This window comes from Gymnodraco acuticeps, unplaced genomic scaffold (assembly GCF_902827175.1).
Source record: "Gymnodraco acuticeps unplaced genomic scaffold, fGymAcu1.1, whole genome shotgun sequence".
NCBI classification, from domain to species: Eukaryota; Metazoa; Chordata; class Actinopteri; order Perciformes; family Bathydraconidae; genus Gymnodraco; species Gymnodraco acuticeps.
Genome location: NW_022990583.1, coordinates 2,136,549 through 2,154,662, shown reverse-complemented (window position 1 = coordinate 2,154,662; position 18,114 = coordinate 2,136,549). Strand labels below are relative to the sequence as shown.

General features: G+C 39.9%; 2 protein-coding genes across 2 annotated transcripts; both read right to left on the bottom strand.

Annotated features, from left to right (window-relative positions):
• Positions 1-400: 400 nt before the first annotated feature.
• Positions 401-2,411, bottom strand: hoxa13b (homeobox A13b). The gene is made up of 2 exons (XM_034228268.1): positions 1,766-2,411; positions 401-1,523 (listed from the first exon to the last, which is right to left on the bottom strand). Exons 1-2 carry the CDS (start codon positions 2,397-2,399, stop codon positions 1,285-1,287), a joined length of 873 nt encoding a protein of 290 aa, XP_034084159.1. The 5' UTR covers positions 2,400-2,411; the 3' UTR covers positions 401-1,284.
• Positions 2,412-6,002: 3,591 nt separating this feature from the next.
• hibadhb (3-hydroxyisobutyrate dehydrogenase b) lies at positions 6,003-17,332 on the bottom strand. The gene is made up of 8 exons (XM_034228079.1): positions 17,197-17,332; positions 16,171-16,331; positions 15,978-16,087; positions 15,766-15,887; positions 7,773-7,906; positions 7,539-7,615; positions 7,268-7,424; positions 6,003-6,745 (listed from the first exon to the last, which is right to left on the bottom strand). The coding sequence occupies exons 1-8, from the start codon at positions 17,264-17,266 to the stop codon at positions 6,566-6,568; spliced, it is 1,011 nt and encodes a 336-aa protein (XP_034083970.1). The 5' UTR covers positions 17,267-17,332; the 3' UTR covers positions 6,003-6,565.
• Positions 17,333-18,114: the final 782 nt, after the last annotated feature.

Genomic DNA, 18,114 nt, shown 5'->3' with positions numbered 1-18,114 from the left:
AAATAATGTTTTTACTTTATACATTTAAAAATAAACATTTAAATAGACTCCTTGTATTAATAATATGGTAGATAAGTACAAATAAGATCACTTTTCTAAACATATAAACACACAATGACTTCTGAGAGAGCAGAGGCAGATATGCCTGATGTATAGCAGGGTGAATGTGCAGACGCTGTGCTGACAGAGCTTCGCCCCTAGATGGCGACATAAACTGAGAATGGATGAAGCCCACTGAGACTGAGACCCTGCAGGCCTGTAGGCCTCACACACCACTTTAAAGAATAAACTATAGCCATACTAAATGTAACCATTAAATAATGTATGTGGCCAAGCTTGATCCATCAAGCATCCATGATCAAATTTGACAAAAAATATGAATGAAAAAGACAAGATCACATTGCGTCTCAAATATTTATTTTCAAAAAACTCTGGCTATTGCAGTCAAAAAAGGGAGAATAGATAGTTGCAGTCAAATAGTATTTACATGTTTAAATATGCTTAAGGTAATTACAAGCCTACTTTTCTTGACTGACATGCAGGACATTGAATACAATCCTGTGTTCAGAAATTAGTGTTTTAGAAAACCGTGTGGTCAAACTATTGAAATGCTCAGGCTTGTTTTACGAGTGATAACGCGTAATCAGATAGAGGTTTATTTAAAATGCAAAAGGCAGGGATGTATGTAAACAGTTTTTTCTTCCAAACTATGAAACAAAAACAAATTGTTCATGTAGGCCTATAGGCACAAACATAAGTGTTGTAGGCTGTCATTGCATATTTGATTTATTTATTGCAAATGAATATTGAAAATATTTATTTTTCTTTTTATGTTATTACTATATACTTTGCATGTTTTCTTTGTGATGATCACAGACTGAAGTTGAGGTTCACCTATTTGTTTACCACCGCATAAGACGAATTGTCAATCATGTATTCCTCTAAAGACGAATACCTTAATTGTTTCCAGTCTACATTTCTGGATTGGATATAGTAGAATTAAAAGGGCATACTTGGGGTGTCTCAAGCCTTTAAGGGCAAATGTCATTTTGTTTGGTCAATATTTTCAGGACATCATACATCCCTCGCTGAGTCGCCCTGTCCCTGCAAACTATTTCCGATCTTCTGTCAACAGGCCGCATCGACTGGTTCCAATTAAAATGTGAGGAAGGAAATGTGTAGGTCAAAACAGAGCCGCTATATGGCCACAAAGAAACCGTTCATAATGTAATAAATTATAGCAAAGTTTTTTTTTTTTCACCTCCTGTTTCTGTATCTCCTGAGCTAACTGGAGCTCTTGAATTTAACGACGACCTTCTTCTCCTTTACGCGCCTGTTCTGAAACCAGATTGTCACTTGTCTCTCTGTCAGGTTTGTCTGCGCGGATATCCTCCTCCTTTTGTCCTTGGTGATGAATTTATTGGCGGCGTACTCCCTTTCCAGTTCTTTAAGCTGCACCTTGGTGTAAGGCACACGCTTCTTTCTCCCACGGCGGCCAGAGCTGTCTCCACCAGATATGTTGTCTGTGGAGAGGGGAAATGATGTGTCATATTTTAATGTGTCAAATTTTAATCAGCTTCTCTGTATCATATAGTAAACGAAATATTTGTTTCTTCTTTTATTTTTCTACAGTCAGGTGCTTTAATAAGCAGTGGAATAACACAGATATATGCAAGACAAACACGCACACCTTTTTCTAGCAAGTTTAACTGCACATCCCCATGGAAATGACCCATTTCTGTGGTAGCAAAACAGTAAAAAATACCTTGTAATGAAGATTTCCAAAGAGCATTTGACTGTGGCTGCTCCTTGCTGCAGTATACCTGACCACTCCAACCATTGGTGATGGCCCAGGGCTGGTAGGGCTCCATGGGCAGCAGAGACTCATGTCTTGGCTCAGATGGAGCACTCAGCGCTGGTACGACAGGGACGTCCAAGTAGCTGGGCTGGTAAGGACCCGAGGAATAGCCTTGGTAAAACGCAAATTCCTTTGCCCTGCTGGAGAAATCCTCACCAGAGACAGCCGAGTCCATATATTTATCGCCATAACCAGTGGGCTGCGCGCAAGGCTTCACCCCGCCATGTGACATCCTACATGGGTAATAACTGCTGCCAAAATATCCATAAGGCAAAGATGCATTGGGCGAGCTCTGAGTGGCAGAACAGGGGCTGCATTGTTTGCCAGGCTCCCCCATACCAGAGACTGGCACCTCACTCGCAGCGTAAGTGGTGCTCGGAGCCAGCGAGGTTGGATGCGCTAACAAATTCCTGCACTGGTTTGCAGCAAAATTGCCCCCAGTAAATCCCTCCATATTCTTGCTTCTCTCATCCAAGCCGTTGTCGTAGAGAAACATCACAGGGTCAATCCAGTGCGAATGGAGGAGTAATGAAGCGGTCATAGCATGCCCTACATCGAGACGACCAACTCTTTTTTAAAATCCCCTCGACTGAGCGGAGACAGGGACTAAGGCAGAGTAACGATACCAACACGCCTGAGTACATAAAGATCGCAAGGTTATTGGCCAGGGCCAAACACGTGATATGCAAAGGAGATGATAAACGTCTAGACATCAGATAATGCAGATCGAGTTGTAGATTTGTAAAGAAGTAATGTACATCAGTTAATGCAACAAAAAAGCCCTTAGGGTATTTTCTCCCCGAATATCATTATATTGGAATTTGAAACTGAATGTAACTCTGATGTAAATACTAAGTTGTCTGCCGTGTAGTGCCATCACAATGCGTTTATTGGATGATTTGAGTGATACACGGCGTCAAAAAAACTTCTCAAAATAAGCACAATTTCTTATTGAATTCACGCGTAATTACGCATGCCATTTTGGTTGCATTACGCCTTACTCTGGTGTAAAGCAAACACTATTCCGGATGAGAGGATTTCACATTATTTCGTTTTATGGAAAGGTTAGAGTACCTTCTGTCAAAAGGTGCAGACTTTTATAAAATGCACCGTCATGTTCCTAAATTATCTGGCTTTGAAACAATGATAACGCATGCACATTTTAAAGAAAGGAAACAACCACCATTTTTTCTGGATGTATTTAAAAAGGGAATATCATAACACTATTGGCCACGTGTTAATGTATATTCCAGAAGTGTGTCCACTAAAATACAAAAAGCATGCCACATTTGGCTGCACTCTCCTCGTACGGGTTAGACGGGGCTGGAGGCCAAGGTCAAGTTGAAAGTTGCAGTCTGGCCAAAACACTTGAGGCCAGGAAGCCCAAAGAGAAAACACGCTAAAGACTTTAGAGGTTTCATCTACAGACTGTGCTCCTTTCTAAGACAGATAAACTAGTCCCTTTTATTTAATGCCATCAGACGGTTGTCATAACAAAAATAAAATGTATAAGGCACAAATATATTGGCACTAAATGGTCACAATTAAGGCCTATGATGATTTGTTTTATAAATAAACTAGGTAAAAATATCTTAAATGAAGAATAACCCGCGCTTCAACGTCTACACATTTAAAAAGCCTCCATGGCTCTTTTTTTCTCCTACGAAGGACGCAGAGCTAAACACTGTCTTTCATTGGTCCATGAAGTAGACACACATATCCAGCATGAATTGTTAGTGCAATAATTTAAAAAAAAAAATTGTAGTTCAGATTTACATGGCACTGAAACATTGAGCTGTGTGGGTTCTGAGATAGACTGAACACATTGATGTCAAACTAAAAACAATTTCACCTTCAGAGTTCATTTTTGTTTTACATTTCTATGGGACCACAAATGCAGAGAAATCTATACCCACCAACATTTGAGCACCTTTTTTAATTTGAATAGAGTTTTCCCACCTTTTGGGGCTGTAAATCTTAATGGCCCATGTTCATAGCTTGTAGGCAAGACTGAGCAGTGGACTGCATGTGAGGCCAAATCATGATGTTTAGCTTGCTATAGAGGTTTATGTGTAAATGCTTTGTTATAGTATGAGATTCTAAATATTAGTTTACTTCTAAATATGAATGTATTTAAATGGAAAATTGCCTATTTTTTTGTCTGTAGAGAAAGTGAGCTTTGTCTGGACAGGAATCATCTCAGCCACGTTGTTCACACATTAGAGGGCGGCTGTCTGACTCAACATATAGCAGCAGATGGTAGGAACTTATGAGCCAGTTAAACGAAAAAGAAGATCCATGTAAATTGCAAATGGATCGCGCGTTGTTGATAAAGAGGCATTTCAAATTTCATTTAAATATGCCGTCAACACACACACTCTACCCCCTCTTTCACATACAACAAATAAACCAGAATCTTGGACGCGTATCCAAATGAAAACTGCAATATAAAAAATAAAGATATTCATGTGTTAGATTGCCAAAAAAAGAACATTATAATCAAGATGGTATTATTAAAGACCGTGTCTAAATACGAACCATCATACGCACATTGCCTCCAAGTTATATAGGCCTACATCTCGACACAAATGTACAAAATACTTCAATTTAAATCTGAAATATATCCAATAGGCTATAACTGTTCGACCCCCTTGCATGTCAAATACATAAACACAATAGGCCTAAGTTAAATCTATGACGGCTAAACAAACCGAGCTTAATACAAATAACTATGCAATGTTTGTTGCTTATTGTATGTTGACAAAGGCTGCATAGTTTTTATTAGTCAACAGTTATATAAAACGCAATATTTAAATGTATTTTTTTTGCAATATCGCACACACCCAGTAGGCTTTATAGCCCCACGGATTTTCCAATAGGCTACCTTTTACTTCGAATGCAAAATGTGAATGAAAAAACGCTGCTTCGTTGCAACAGACGCGATATGAATTAAGGACAAGCTAGTCAAGACAAATAGACAAATAGTAATCAGCGGTAAGACATCCGTATTTTGTCTAGTGTTTACTTTTCGACTGAATGCATGCATCCTTTTCCAGATGTATGTTCGCGACTGTAGTGTAAAACGCCATGCTATCACAAGCACCAAAATGCACATAGTCCAAATCTGTTAATCAAATGTGTAGAAACACACATTGACTAAATGCAACGCTTATTTGCGTTAGCTATACGCTAATCACGAGGAATGACGCGCACAGCAGCAGATAATGTCAGGCTGTGTGTGTGTCACAGTCTGCTGGAGGCCCGAGACGAGTGTGTGCTGTTTGCTGTACCTATCAAGCAGATGACAACACAGCTCTTAACATACAGTGCTTAATGGACTTTTTATGGGGTTGTCTTGTGATCGCATGACCTATGGCACCTTGGCCCCTCAGTGGCTCTTGGCGAACTAGATCAGAAAAATGCCGCCCTCCTGGTCTGGTCTAAGTGGGGATAGAAATGCGGTCCACATCCCAAAATCACTCATGCTGGCTGCATCGTGCAACACTCGGTCACAACTTCGTTTCAAAGCTTTGGAATCCTGTCTATTCAAATCTTAATTTGAGAGATGTGTGTGCTGGATAATTAAATACGAAGTTCAAAAGTGGTTGCTTCCTTTTAGTGTGGACCAATACTCAGTTTTGGCAGCGTGATTTTCGGTCCAGCGATACGCATCCCGCCGCTGCATCTGCCCGCAGCCAACCGCTGTTCGCCTTTTGTCATGACTACTGAATCCGTGGGACACTACTCAAACCAGAATATTTGGGAGCTTTAAACTCACTTATACTCAGAGAAACTGAGGAAACACTGAAGTGCATGATCTCAAAGAAAACATTCAGAATTTAAATGGCCATGCCATTGGTCAGAATTAGTAGGCTATCCTTCTTCCTCTGTGTCTGAGGGTTAGCTGCATTTGCATGCAAGTTTATGGACAGGATATATTCAGTCATTGAAGCTGTGTTCATGAAAAGCTACTCCCTTTGCAGTTCCAACAAAACTACAATGTATGGCATTTCTACAACAAATCAGCAATTACTGAAAAAATGTGCTGCTTCCAGTTATACAATAATCTGCTAATATTCCAGTTCAATTTAACATCCAATCCAGCAATCATAACATGAATGACATTTAAAAGGAAATAGCTAAATGGTTAAGACATCACAATTTGCCTTTATTTTCTAACAGGATATAATATAACACTCTTACCCCAAAGTAACATTTCCAATGTCAAGAGCAGACACTCATAAACAAACAAAAACAGCAACATGAAGAAATGATCATGAACAATTGTTAAATACAAGAAGACTAAACCGGGATGCAGAAGTTTAACGTTGACAGAGCTATAATGAGTTTTTATTCGTCACACTCAGGTTCCCAGGGGAGTCTGTGCATTAAGAGAAAGATCTGCAGAGCTGCCGCTGCTCGACAGTCTGCTATGTTTTGGGTCCTCTGTATAAATGACAGTTGACTTGCTTCTAAAACTGAAAGGAGTGTAGTATATTAAAGAAAACTAGATCACATAGATAGGAAACATGATTTTCAAGAGGAGAGAAGTTATCACATGATCTGCTGTGTTGGAGCTCTCTTTGCTTCATTTCTCTCACAACTTTGAAAGAGAAAGTCCTCGGGGCGAAATGCACCCTCACTATGCTATGTTAGTCCTGTGCAGGGCCAGGCCAGACAGGGCTGTGGACGGGGGGGAGGCTGACATTACTGGCCCTGGCCCTGGCCCTCCTCCTCCTCCTCCTCACGCAGGAACTGGAATACAGAGGAGAAATCTTTATTGGCATAACCACGTGCGCACATCATACGATACATCTGATGGGCTAAGGAGCCGAGAGGAACAGGCGTCTTCGTGTTGGTGGCTGTGTTCTGTGCAAGGCCTAGATCCTGAGAAAGAAAAGAAAACATACATAAGAAGAACCAACAGAGCTGAAAATTAAACTCTAAACCCAAAACCACAGTCCATACACCACAGAGAATATTTCTCTATGTTGTGATAATATGGGCTTGATTCACTTTTAGGAGGGCTGTGAGCAGTTTACTGCATCATTTCAAGTGGTTTGACCTAGGATAGAGCTTTTTTTTTTTAACAGCCTTCCTTAAATCCCTGTCACATGCACGGCATATGGCACAGAAATGACTTCCTGACAGACTTATTCTAACCCGGTTTCATTCATAGAGAGTCATGAATGAGAACAATGTTTGTTTTACAAATTATGAATGCATTTGTGTATATTTTTGTTCTGAAATTATAAGGGGTTATAGAGATAAACAGTTTCTCTACACAAATTAAAAATAGCAATACACTTATTAAGGCATACATATAATGTATTGCTTGATATTTGCGATGTAAAAACCTTAAGATGAAATGTCATAGCACAGTATAGTGCGATGTGTCGTTAAACTGACCTTAGCCATCAGCTGGGTGCCGAAGCCTCCCTGGTAGTTATTCCCAGACGGGACCCCCTCCATGACTCCAGGCACGGGGTTATAGGTGTCACTGGACCAGCAACGCCCTGAACTCATGTTCAGGATCTTAGCCAATAGTTTAGGATCAAGCCCAAGTCTGTGAGGGAAGGCAAATTCCATGTTACTAGCACACAGTTTGTTGCTTCTGCATGTAGAGCAATGATTTAAAATGAATGTATATGATTTACTTTATTTGTAACCAAGAGTTCACCTGATTCCCAAGTTCATCGTCTCTGAAGTCCCAATCATTCCAATGGCCAGAAGCATGTTGTTACAGATTTTAGCAGCCTGTAATGAAATAACAGTATGTTAAAGCTCAAATACTTGAACACCACTGTAATTAATTGTATTTTATGACTCAAATGTTTGATTTATTCAATTGACAAATGTCTACAAAAACTAAAACTACTCTCTATACACCAGTAACATTCAGTATATGACCCACCTGTCCAGTTCCAACCTGGCCGCAGTACACCACATTAGCTCCCATGCAGGTGAGCAGCTCTTTGGCTGCAGTGAATTCCACCTCTGCTCCTCCAACCATAAAAGTCAGTTTTCCCGAACTGGCAGCCCCCACACCTAGGAAGGCAAAGTTGTGCTTAAATACAATGAACCAAGTGCACACATACAGAGATGGTTATTAAATAGGGATTCTCTCAAAGTGGCCTTAGTTGAAATGCATTGGTTAATTGAAAGCATTAAAATGAGAGAAAGTAAGTACCGTTTACCAAACAGCCTTCTCAAAGTTGCTGGAATAGCACCTACCATACTTTTTATTTTATTTAAATGGAGGATATAGGTTGCATCAACTTTGGTTGTCACACATGTACCCAGTATCACACACACACTCAATTTAGACTTTGCATTTGAACCAATCCTACTATAAGGATGCATTGGGCAGGAGTTTTATTTATAGCACTTGAGCTATGTGGGGGTTAGATGCCTTGCTCAAGGGTCACCTCAGTTAACCAAGAGATGAACTGGCACCTAGTACAACACTCCAGTTCCTAAGCTTAGTCCTTACAGCCTGAACTACTGCTGCCACCATTTTTATGAATGATTTTAAATAAACACATGCACAGTAGGGACAAGCTTTTTGATTGAAAAGTGTCAGTTTTCTTTAGAAGTTTAGAACTAATGGCGCATTTCCACTACAAGGCCTCGCTCGGTATGGCTAGGCCTCGTTAGGCCTGGTTAGGACTGGCTCACTTTATGCTGCGTTTCCATTACAGTTTAGTAGCTGGGGCAGTAACTATAGAAACGCAGTGTAGGCGGAGCCGTGACTTCATCTTCAATGAGAACCACAGAAAAACAACATCAGCCGTTAGCTGTTAGCACTCAAGCTCACAGCTCCTCATATCTGTTCAGAAACTAGACAAAAGTTAAACAAGTACAAACCACAGACTGTCTGTGTCATGGCGAATACAGTCGCTGGTTTATTTATGTCTGTATAGGCCGTTGTTGTGAGTGTGGACGGTCGGAGCATATACTGCGTTAGCTTAGCCGATCTCCATTCAGAAAACACGCATTTTAAAAGGTTTTTCGCCTGCCGTCTGTCTGCAGACTTGTCAAAGCATTAATTCATGGTTTTTAGTAACCGGTATCAGTATGCTGTTACTTCGGCATAATTTTGAAACGCGTATTACAATTAAATCACGGTCAAATATGTTCATTTTGTTGTAGTTGTAGCCCCCTTGCCAGCGATTCTCTCTCTAGTTTAGCATACTCAGCCCGACTCAGCCTGGTTGTTGGCCCGGAAAGAACCTCGGTTTTATGAAAACTGTGAAATAGTACCCGCTAGCCGGAACTACGCCAAGTGGAAACGCAACCAAAAACGGGCCGGGCACGGCTCGCTTAAAGCAAGCTCTGCGCTGTAGTGGAAATGCGCCATAACTCAATACAAAATGTATACAATCAAGAAGAAAGTACTGCACGCAGGGTTAAATGCATAATACACAAATTATAGTACAATACACTACAGTGAAAGTTGTCTTAAAAAAGATTTCGGTGGAATGATCACCCATATGCCTGGTCGAGACGGGCATGTCAAAGCTAAAGCCTTGCTCAGATTGACCAAAGGCAGTTTCTGGATTCATCATTGCACAATACTACATTCTTTATTCAATGTTTACCTGAATGCAGCATCAAATGTATAATATACCAAACTGTGTTCAATATATGTTTACAGCTGATTAAAAGCGTATTCATGTACAATAACCAGGTGCAAGCCACATGGGTGGCAAGAAATAAACCAACATAGTCTTATAATTAATCCTAAGGTTACAGGAAGCTAATGGACAGAAGCCAAGATGGGTGTTAAGGCTTTCCCCTCCCCCAGTCCTCATGAGCAGTCTGCCAGCAGCACTGCGTCCTGACTAGAATACAGACTGACTGAGCTGCTGCGGACAGGTGGGAGTCACAACAGACCAGCTGAAACACTAAAGTGCTTGCAGAATAGCATTCGTGTTTAATAAATGTATTGAGAAAAAGTGCAATTTGCAAACCATGTATAAATGGCAAGTTATTTTTCTGCTACTCACAGACAAGTAGTGTTGGAAAATGTAAAAGACAGTTACTGAAAATCTGCACGAGACTGAACGCTGACTCCATAAAGTGAGATTAAACATCTAAAAATAAGAGTTGACGTTGAATAGTTACTTTCTTAATAATGTAGCAATTAACAAATGTACTTCATATTGTTTAAGTTATTATTATACCAGGAATTATTCAACTCCACTCCCTTCTCTCTAAAGCAGCTGCAAAACCAAGTTACAACATACCCTCACAGCACAAAACACCTGAAAGTGAAGAAGTGCCACTTTATTTAGTTGAAGAGACATTCTGAAAATTCACAAAATATCTCACAGACAGGCCATTTAGTCAAACATACTACAAACATTTTGTGTTTATTTCCCATGTCCCCAAATACAATCCTTTTCCAGGAAATTGCCAAATACCACATTTCAATACATATTTATTTTCTGTACCACCGGTTAATAACTCTTTACCCTTTAGTAGAACAATCGTTCCAGTTTGAGAAAAGAAAAAAAGATGGCCCTTTTGTCATCTTTCCTTTTTTTCACACGAAGAAACGAGTACCAGACGCATGCTCACTTATTTATGTCCCCACCACCATGTGTGCTTTAATGTTTAAACTTTAACCACACTGGATTAAACGGTCACTTCCATGCCACTGTATTTTGTTTTGATTTCTTTGACCACTGGAGATGTTCAAAACGTTTAATTTAGGTGATTGAAGCGATATATTAAAGTATGACATACACTTTGGTTGGCACCAGTTAAGCTGCCGGCACCACACACACAAGTTCAAGGCGGATATCTGGACAACTTTAATCCATGTGCACTACTACAGGAAGGAAGCATATCAATCATTACTAATCTTTAAGGCCGGGCTATAAAATGGACCAAAATGTATTCAAAGAAAGTGGCCGTCTTGACGTTGACTAGGCCAAGTTCAAACAAACTGTATTTCTGTCTGGACCCCCAAGAAGGCCAGAGAGCACACACACACGTTACTGCAGGAACATTTGTGCAGGCAGAAGCTGCCCCTCCCTCTCCTGCCCCTCCCCCTCCTCCTTTGTATAGAGGCTGGTGCTGCTCTTTGTGGACTTGCCACCATAACAAAACAAATGTTGAAACACTGATGTCTTGTTAAAGTTAAACTTGAATTAACATTAGGCAGTTGGAAAATTATATGTTTCATATGAATACGTTTCTGCAAAAGCATACGTCTTTCATACATGCATTTGACCAGGGACGTGCACAGGTACGGGCTATTGTTGCCAGGGCAACGGCCCATTTTCCCTTTTTGGCTGACCTGCCCCTCTGGAGAGAGCGAGAGTTTTTTTTCTGTTGTGGTCGAATCAACATGATAAGCCCACAATTAGTATTGTAGTGTCTCGCTGCGAGAAACACACCAGCTTCATTCTTCTACTACTTCTCCTCCTTCTTCTTACATGTAATTACCTGCAACATTTTCAATGAAGAACTCGTTTCAGTGTGAACCATAGACTGTATATAAATGGACGTAGTGTCCGTGACGTCACCCATAGGATTCTGCAGAGTTGCCGTGAAGCCCTTAGTAGGCGGAGTCGGCTACTAACGGCTCGACTGTGACGTCAGAGTCTAATCCCGCCTGCTCCAAATAAGGGCAAAGAGGCGGGACCGGCTGCCTCCGAACTGGAAGTAAACAGAGCTAGCTCAGGCTAAGAAGCTAAGCTAACATGAAATACATGCATACCAAGTTACTGCTAACAGTGTAGTTCCCCTATATAAACGTTACATTCATAATCAAATGAGACAATATGCAAGAGAATTAGCTATATTTTGTTATTCTTAATGCTTGTCATTCACACGTTGAGAAAAGACGGACTCCACCGCCCGGACCTAACGGAGTCGCAGTGGGCTAGCTCCGGGACGCCGGCTGGAGCTAGCCCCCTGCGGCTCCGTTAGCTCCGGCGGCCACCACTGGGATAATCGGGTCCCCTATTAACATTTGCTCCCGTTTAGCATTATGGGCGTCATAGCCATAGACTATAAAAGTCTTACCCAAGGCTGAATCATAAACTAAAATGTATATGTATGCATAAAGGGTTACGTCCTTAGCTGGCTAATAAGTAACAAGCTAAGCTACCAAGCACACAAACACCTGCGAACGGGGTTAACATGTATAATATTATCATTTTAGACTTCTTGGAAGTTCTGTTAGTACATTCAAGCGCACAGCACGACATTTTAATTGTCTGGTATTTGTAACAATATTCCCTAAAAGGCACAATCACCACGAACACGGCTAAAGCGTCAAGTACAGTACTATGACTAACTAACGTTGTAGCCTCTATGGTTGTAGCCTAGCAGAGTGGACAAGTTGCTGTTAGCTGACAGTGAGGCATGTACGTGTCCATCAAAGTGACCACGCCCTAATTTATGCAAACACTTTAAGACCTAATATAAATAAAAGGGTCGTGTTAGAAAACAATTCACTCACAGATTCATAATCATGAAGGTGGAATCTAACTATATCGATAATAATATTTATTGCATCCATGGGTAGAAACTAGGGATGGGAATTTGAAAGCAAATGTATATTCGAATATTCGACCCCCCATAAAACGGTTAACCGATTAACCGAAATGTACATATCCTATCAAAAAAAAGAAATTGGGCAAAACATTTTTTCTCCATACTTTTCTCAGAATTTTTTTTTACCCAATTTGTTTTCAAGAATTTTTTTAGAAATACATACATGTTCAAATAAGTGTAGAAACCAAGTCGAATTTGTCAAATGTATTGAACTGGTGATCACAGTTTGACAGCTATAGGCCTACAGCTTTCATGTGTGGAGGCGATTCACAATCAGGCCAGCTGTAGAGAAGACCCTCTCAGCTGGAACGGAGGTTGCAGGTATAGCATGTATAAATAAGTTTAATTTGGCATAGTTTGACCTCTACACCGCACTCACTAACCTCGTCGAAATATTTCCACACATTACTCCTTTTTGACGCCATGTCTGTTGTGTAGGACTCTTCTTAGAGTGTAAATAATTACCGGACTATGACTGGTAAAATATGTTGAATACCGGCAAAACTAAATCTCTCCTGTCAAAATGTCTATGCACTTTGACGCCACACACGGTTGCCAAGCAGCGCTTATTGTTGTTTAGGCTGGCCACTCATGTGTCGCGAGGGTTGACAGGGGGCGGGGGAGCACGCTCATGAACTGTTAGCGCCGGAACCTCGCAACGGCTGCGGAGCTCATTTGCGCCACATTTGGGCCTAAGATGAGGTTTGAGTCTGCGTGATCTGCGTGTAGGGAGGGGCAGCAGCCATATCATTGGCTAGAACTAGCTAGATCTGATGGATTTGGACATAAACGCGAGTGGAGTATAACCGGACACGAGAGAGAGAGATCAGCTCTGCCCGCTGTGAGGGACCGGTGAGCGGAGCAAAACACACCTTTAGACATCACCTAACACATTTAGCTATGGCATAGTCGTAATATATACATTGAATTATTCAATTTGATAATATGTAATCAACTTAGGCATAATTCCCAAAAAAAATAAATAAATAAAAAAAAATATTCATAACTCATATTCGAATACCTGAATAATTTCAAATATTCGATTAATCGTTCCCATCCCTAGTAGAAACTAGGGATGCCCGATAATTATCGGCCCGATAATTATCGGTCCGATATTAGGAATTATGACATCATCCCGATAAACCCGATACCAGTATTAATAGCCCCGATAATATACAATATATTTTTTGGGTAAAAAAGAAAAGAAAAAATACTGCGGTGTGGGTGGATTGGGATGAGGGGCGCTTGTTTTTCACTCGGCTCCTCCCGTTTTGCCAGTACTGTGGTATTAGTGGTTTAGGAAGAGGGGAGTTTTTCACAAATCCAGCACTCCCTAACTCATGCCTGGCTGTGACGTAAATGGTGTGCGGCCGTGAAGCCAGGACAGTAAACAAACATGTCACCGAATGCAAGTAGTTGCCTTAGCTTATTTTGTTTTGAGATGATGATGTGAATTACTGTTCAAATTAGTTCAAGTAATAATCGTTTTGGTCTTATTTTTTTTTCCGGGGGCGGGCCCTTTTTTCAGTTTAGAGCAATAGCCCCTCCAAATGTCTGTGCACGTCCCTGCATTTGACACATACAATACATAAACTGTAATACACATCAGACCTCGAGCACTCAAGGTGGATTGTTGAATCTACCTTTCCAGTAATTCAGAGCAAAAATAAATATTTGATCCATGAAACTAATTGCAACTTTTTTGATAATTGATACATTTTAGTTAGTTTAACTTTTACAATAGAAATTACAAACATTCCCTTGTTCTAGCTTCTCATATCTGAATATTTTCTGGTTCTAAGACTTCCATAATAGTTACTAAATATCTTTGAATATCTTTTTATGTGACAGATAGTACCGTTACTAGTAGGGATGCTCCGATCGATCGGCCGCCGATCGAGATCGGGCGATACTCACTCTCTGCCGATCGATCGGTGCTCTCTAAAAAATGCCGATCGCGAGAGCCGATCGCATGACGTAAAATACACTACACTTTTCTCTGTGCGCGGCAAAACAAGCTCCCCAAAATGGCTTCACCAGTCTGGCAGTATTTTAAGGTGTCCGAAAATGACAATAAAATAGCGGTATGCAACGTGTGTGAAGCAGAAATCCTGCAGCTCCGCCCGCTGTGACGGACCGGTGAGCGGAGCGAAACACACAAGAGATAGACCTAACACACTTAGCTATTTTATCTACCTCTGGAACAAGTTAAACTAGTAATACATATGTTTATTCTTCACTGTCGGGTCGCTCATTCCTGGATCAGTGAGCTGCATGAGACGATACTGACGGGCTGTCAGGAGAGAGAGAGAGGAAAGGAGAGCGCTTCCGCTCATTTCTCCCGTGTTATTATCCAAAGTGAATGTAAACTTGAATAATCTACTTCATTTGAATGTAATAATTATGTTGGTTGTTTGTGGAAGCGCCAGTGAATGAGCCCCATTAACTGAGTTGTAAACATCACTTTAAATGGAAGATCCCCATAGGCCACTCGATCGGATCTGCGATCGGTATCGGCCGATACTGATTCAGGCGATCGGCCCCAAAATTGGCGATCGGAACATCCCTAGTTACTAATAGTTAATTGACTAATACAAATTGTAGGAACAGTTGTTTTCAGCCTCTCAAATATGGGATTTTCAGCTTTTCTATGTTTTATATTGCATTACTGAATGTCTTTATGTTTTTGGCTGATAAAACAAGACATAACCGTATACTTTGACATACATTATTCTATTACAGATTTTATTGACCAACCATTATTGGATTAATCTGAAAAATAATCATCAGATTCATCTTTATTTAAAATTAATGTAATTGCAGCCCTAATGAATAAAAAACTATTTCATGGCACTGGGAGTTTGCAAAGCAAGTTTTGCCATTTGCTGATATCCTGTAGTCTACCCGATTAATCAAGGAAAATATGGTTGATATGTTGAGTGAACATAATTGCTAGTTGCAGCATGAACATATAAAATTACAGATTGATTTAATAATAATTTTCCAGCCGATTAAGTATGTTCTCAAAATAATTAAATCATAAGCTTAGTTGCTAGTTTATCGAAAGCCTCCGTTCTTAAGTGTTTCTATCCGTGAGGGATAACTGAATATTAGAAACCTCTCAGTATGACACAACATAGACCACAGCTCTAGCCTACAAAATGACAATTAAGCTGAATCAACACCTCTTAATAATGTTTGAACCAGAACTAAACATTATAGTCTTTGTGAAGTTATTTTTGCAGAACTTAGACAACCATGTGTATGCATTTCAAAATTAGACAGTGAAATTGTTATTATTCTGCATATATCGTGATCATAAATGTACATTTTACCTCCTGATACAGGTGCATCCATAAAAACTGCACCCATCTTCTCAGCAGCAGCAGCCATCTCTTTTGAAACAGACGGGTCGATGGTGCTGGAGTCGATCAGTAGGGAGCCTTTCTTTACCTTTCTGTTGAATAAAGTTAATGAGTTAGAGCCTGACATAAGTGTTAAAGGTAATGATGTACATATTGAAAGAGAAAACCAATGTGTGACCTACTTAAGAATGCCATTGGGTCCAGTGTATACATCTATGACATTGGGACTAGAGGGGAGCATGGTAATAATTCGGTCAGCCTTGTCTGCTACCTCACCAGGATTATCCACAATCTGAGAAACCAAAAAAATCCCAAAATTAGAAGGTAGCAAAAAGGTAAACTGTATACAAATTAAGTCAGTTTGAGAGCATTCACCTGTGCACCCAGCTCTTGCAGTTCCTTGCAGGACTCCGGGAACACGTCGGTAGCAATAACCGGGTATCCGTGGTTTAGTAGGTTCTTTGCCATTGGGTTTCCCATATTTCCCAGACCAACAAACCCCACCGGAGTTTTTGAGGCCATTGACCTTGCAGAGACTAGAAGATAATGTTCAAATTAATCAATGATAAGACACAGAATCATTGTTACATGAATGAAGAACATGCAATTCTTGCCTGCTTTACCATTAGTCAAAAATGTCCCAACTGTATGTTTGAGTTAGTTAATAATTAAAAGTAAACATTTTTCTCCAATCCAAGGGATGACAAACCTTGTTTAGATGTAGGGAATGTATTTCCATTGCATTACCCTCGAGTGCCAAAGTCATCTAATCTAATGGCACCAAGCCCTTTCAATATTTACTTTGTTATTTGATAACAGAACTTTTTTCAAAAAGGCAAGCATGTATATGCTGTGATTGTTTCACCACATTTTGTTCAATCACACATCCTACTTCATCTTTAAACAATAAATCGGTGTTGTGTAAATGATAAGGGCAAGGATATATATGGATTTTTTTGTATCTTTAAGTAAAAACAATGTGATGTTTCGATTGTGCCGCTCATTCTTATAGTGGCTACACAGAGCCACCTTCAACTTTCTCCCTGAGTCCAGAAGGACTGGCATTACATAATGTGGCTTGAAATACAGACAGACCACCAGAGAATATGCCGACAATTGTCCTGCCTTAGGCAGCTCTCTAATATTGCATTAGAGAGCTTTCGCGGTTAGCTGAGGCACGAAAACAAGACTTATTTTTTAACAGAAAAGCTCCTTCACCAATCACAAGTAAGGTGAACTGACGGCTGCAGCAGCAGCTAAACAGAGTAGCGAATTAACTCAAACATTTCAAGCAAAGTAGTGTGTTCATTTCACACATAGCCTTTAAGTAACATAAAGAGCAGCTAAGGTGGGCACAGAGACGTGCACAATGGGTACACGGTGTAAGTTTGTTCTCCTTACCGAATGCAAAGTCAACATGCTTGCTACACCTCCCAACTAGGAACCGAGAACCTCTCAACACAGCGGCCATGCTTCTTTTCCTCTTGACCTTACGTATGACGTAATAACGCGTACTTTAATGACGCTGCTTACGACCAATCACAAATGAGATCAGCGTAACACGGCTTCCTTAATTCAGCCAATAAACTGATGGGGAGGGTCTGAGACTTTGTTTCCGGTTTACAGATGTTTTACATGTCTTTAACACTATGGATTTAAAATGTAAACGATAATAGTTCATAGCAGAGCCATATAATATAATCTATCTATATGGCGCTGGTTCATAGGACTTTCTGGTTAATATCATTCTTGTTTCAGGGACATTTAGTATTGCCAAATCCAACTTATGGCACGAGGAAGTTCAAATGCAATATGCAAATAAAGAAATAGAGGATAAGCCTTTGTTGATTTGCAGAGCAAACATTCAGATGTTGGAGCAGCACAACAACAGAAATGAGTACAGATAGACTAGGTAAAAAAAAGGTAAAAAGAAATACAGGAATATAAACTATACAACTTTACCATAGCAATTATAGACAAAGTTATAATGTTAAAGTGTCCAGTTAGGAAGTAAAGTTGCATAATATGATTAATATTGTATAATAATACAATATATTATATTGTGAAAAGTAATGATACTTTGCATTGTCTGTATGAATAGTATAAATATAATTCAGTGTATATGTTGAAAGACAATACCTTATTAACATAGTAAATCTGATTGTACGGGTATAGTATGAGGTTTTAATATGTAGTATCAGCTGCAATGTAATAATAATAATAATAACAATACAAATAATTGAACAGTACACTTCGCCTTATTTATTATGTAATACAAATACTAACAATACTACAACTTTATTTTAATACTCGAGCTAG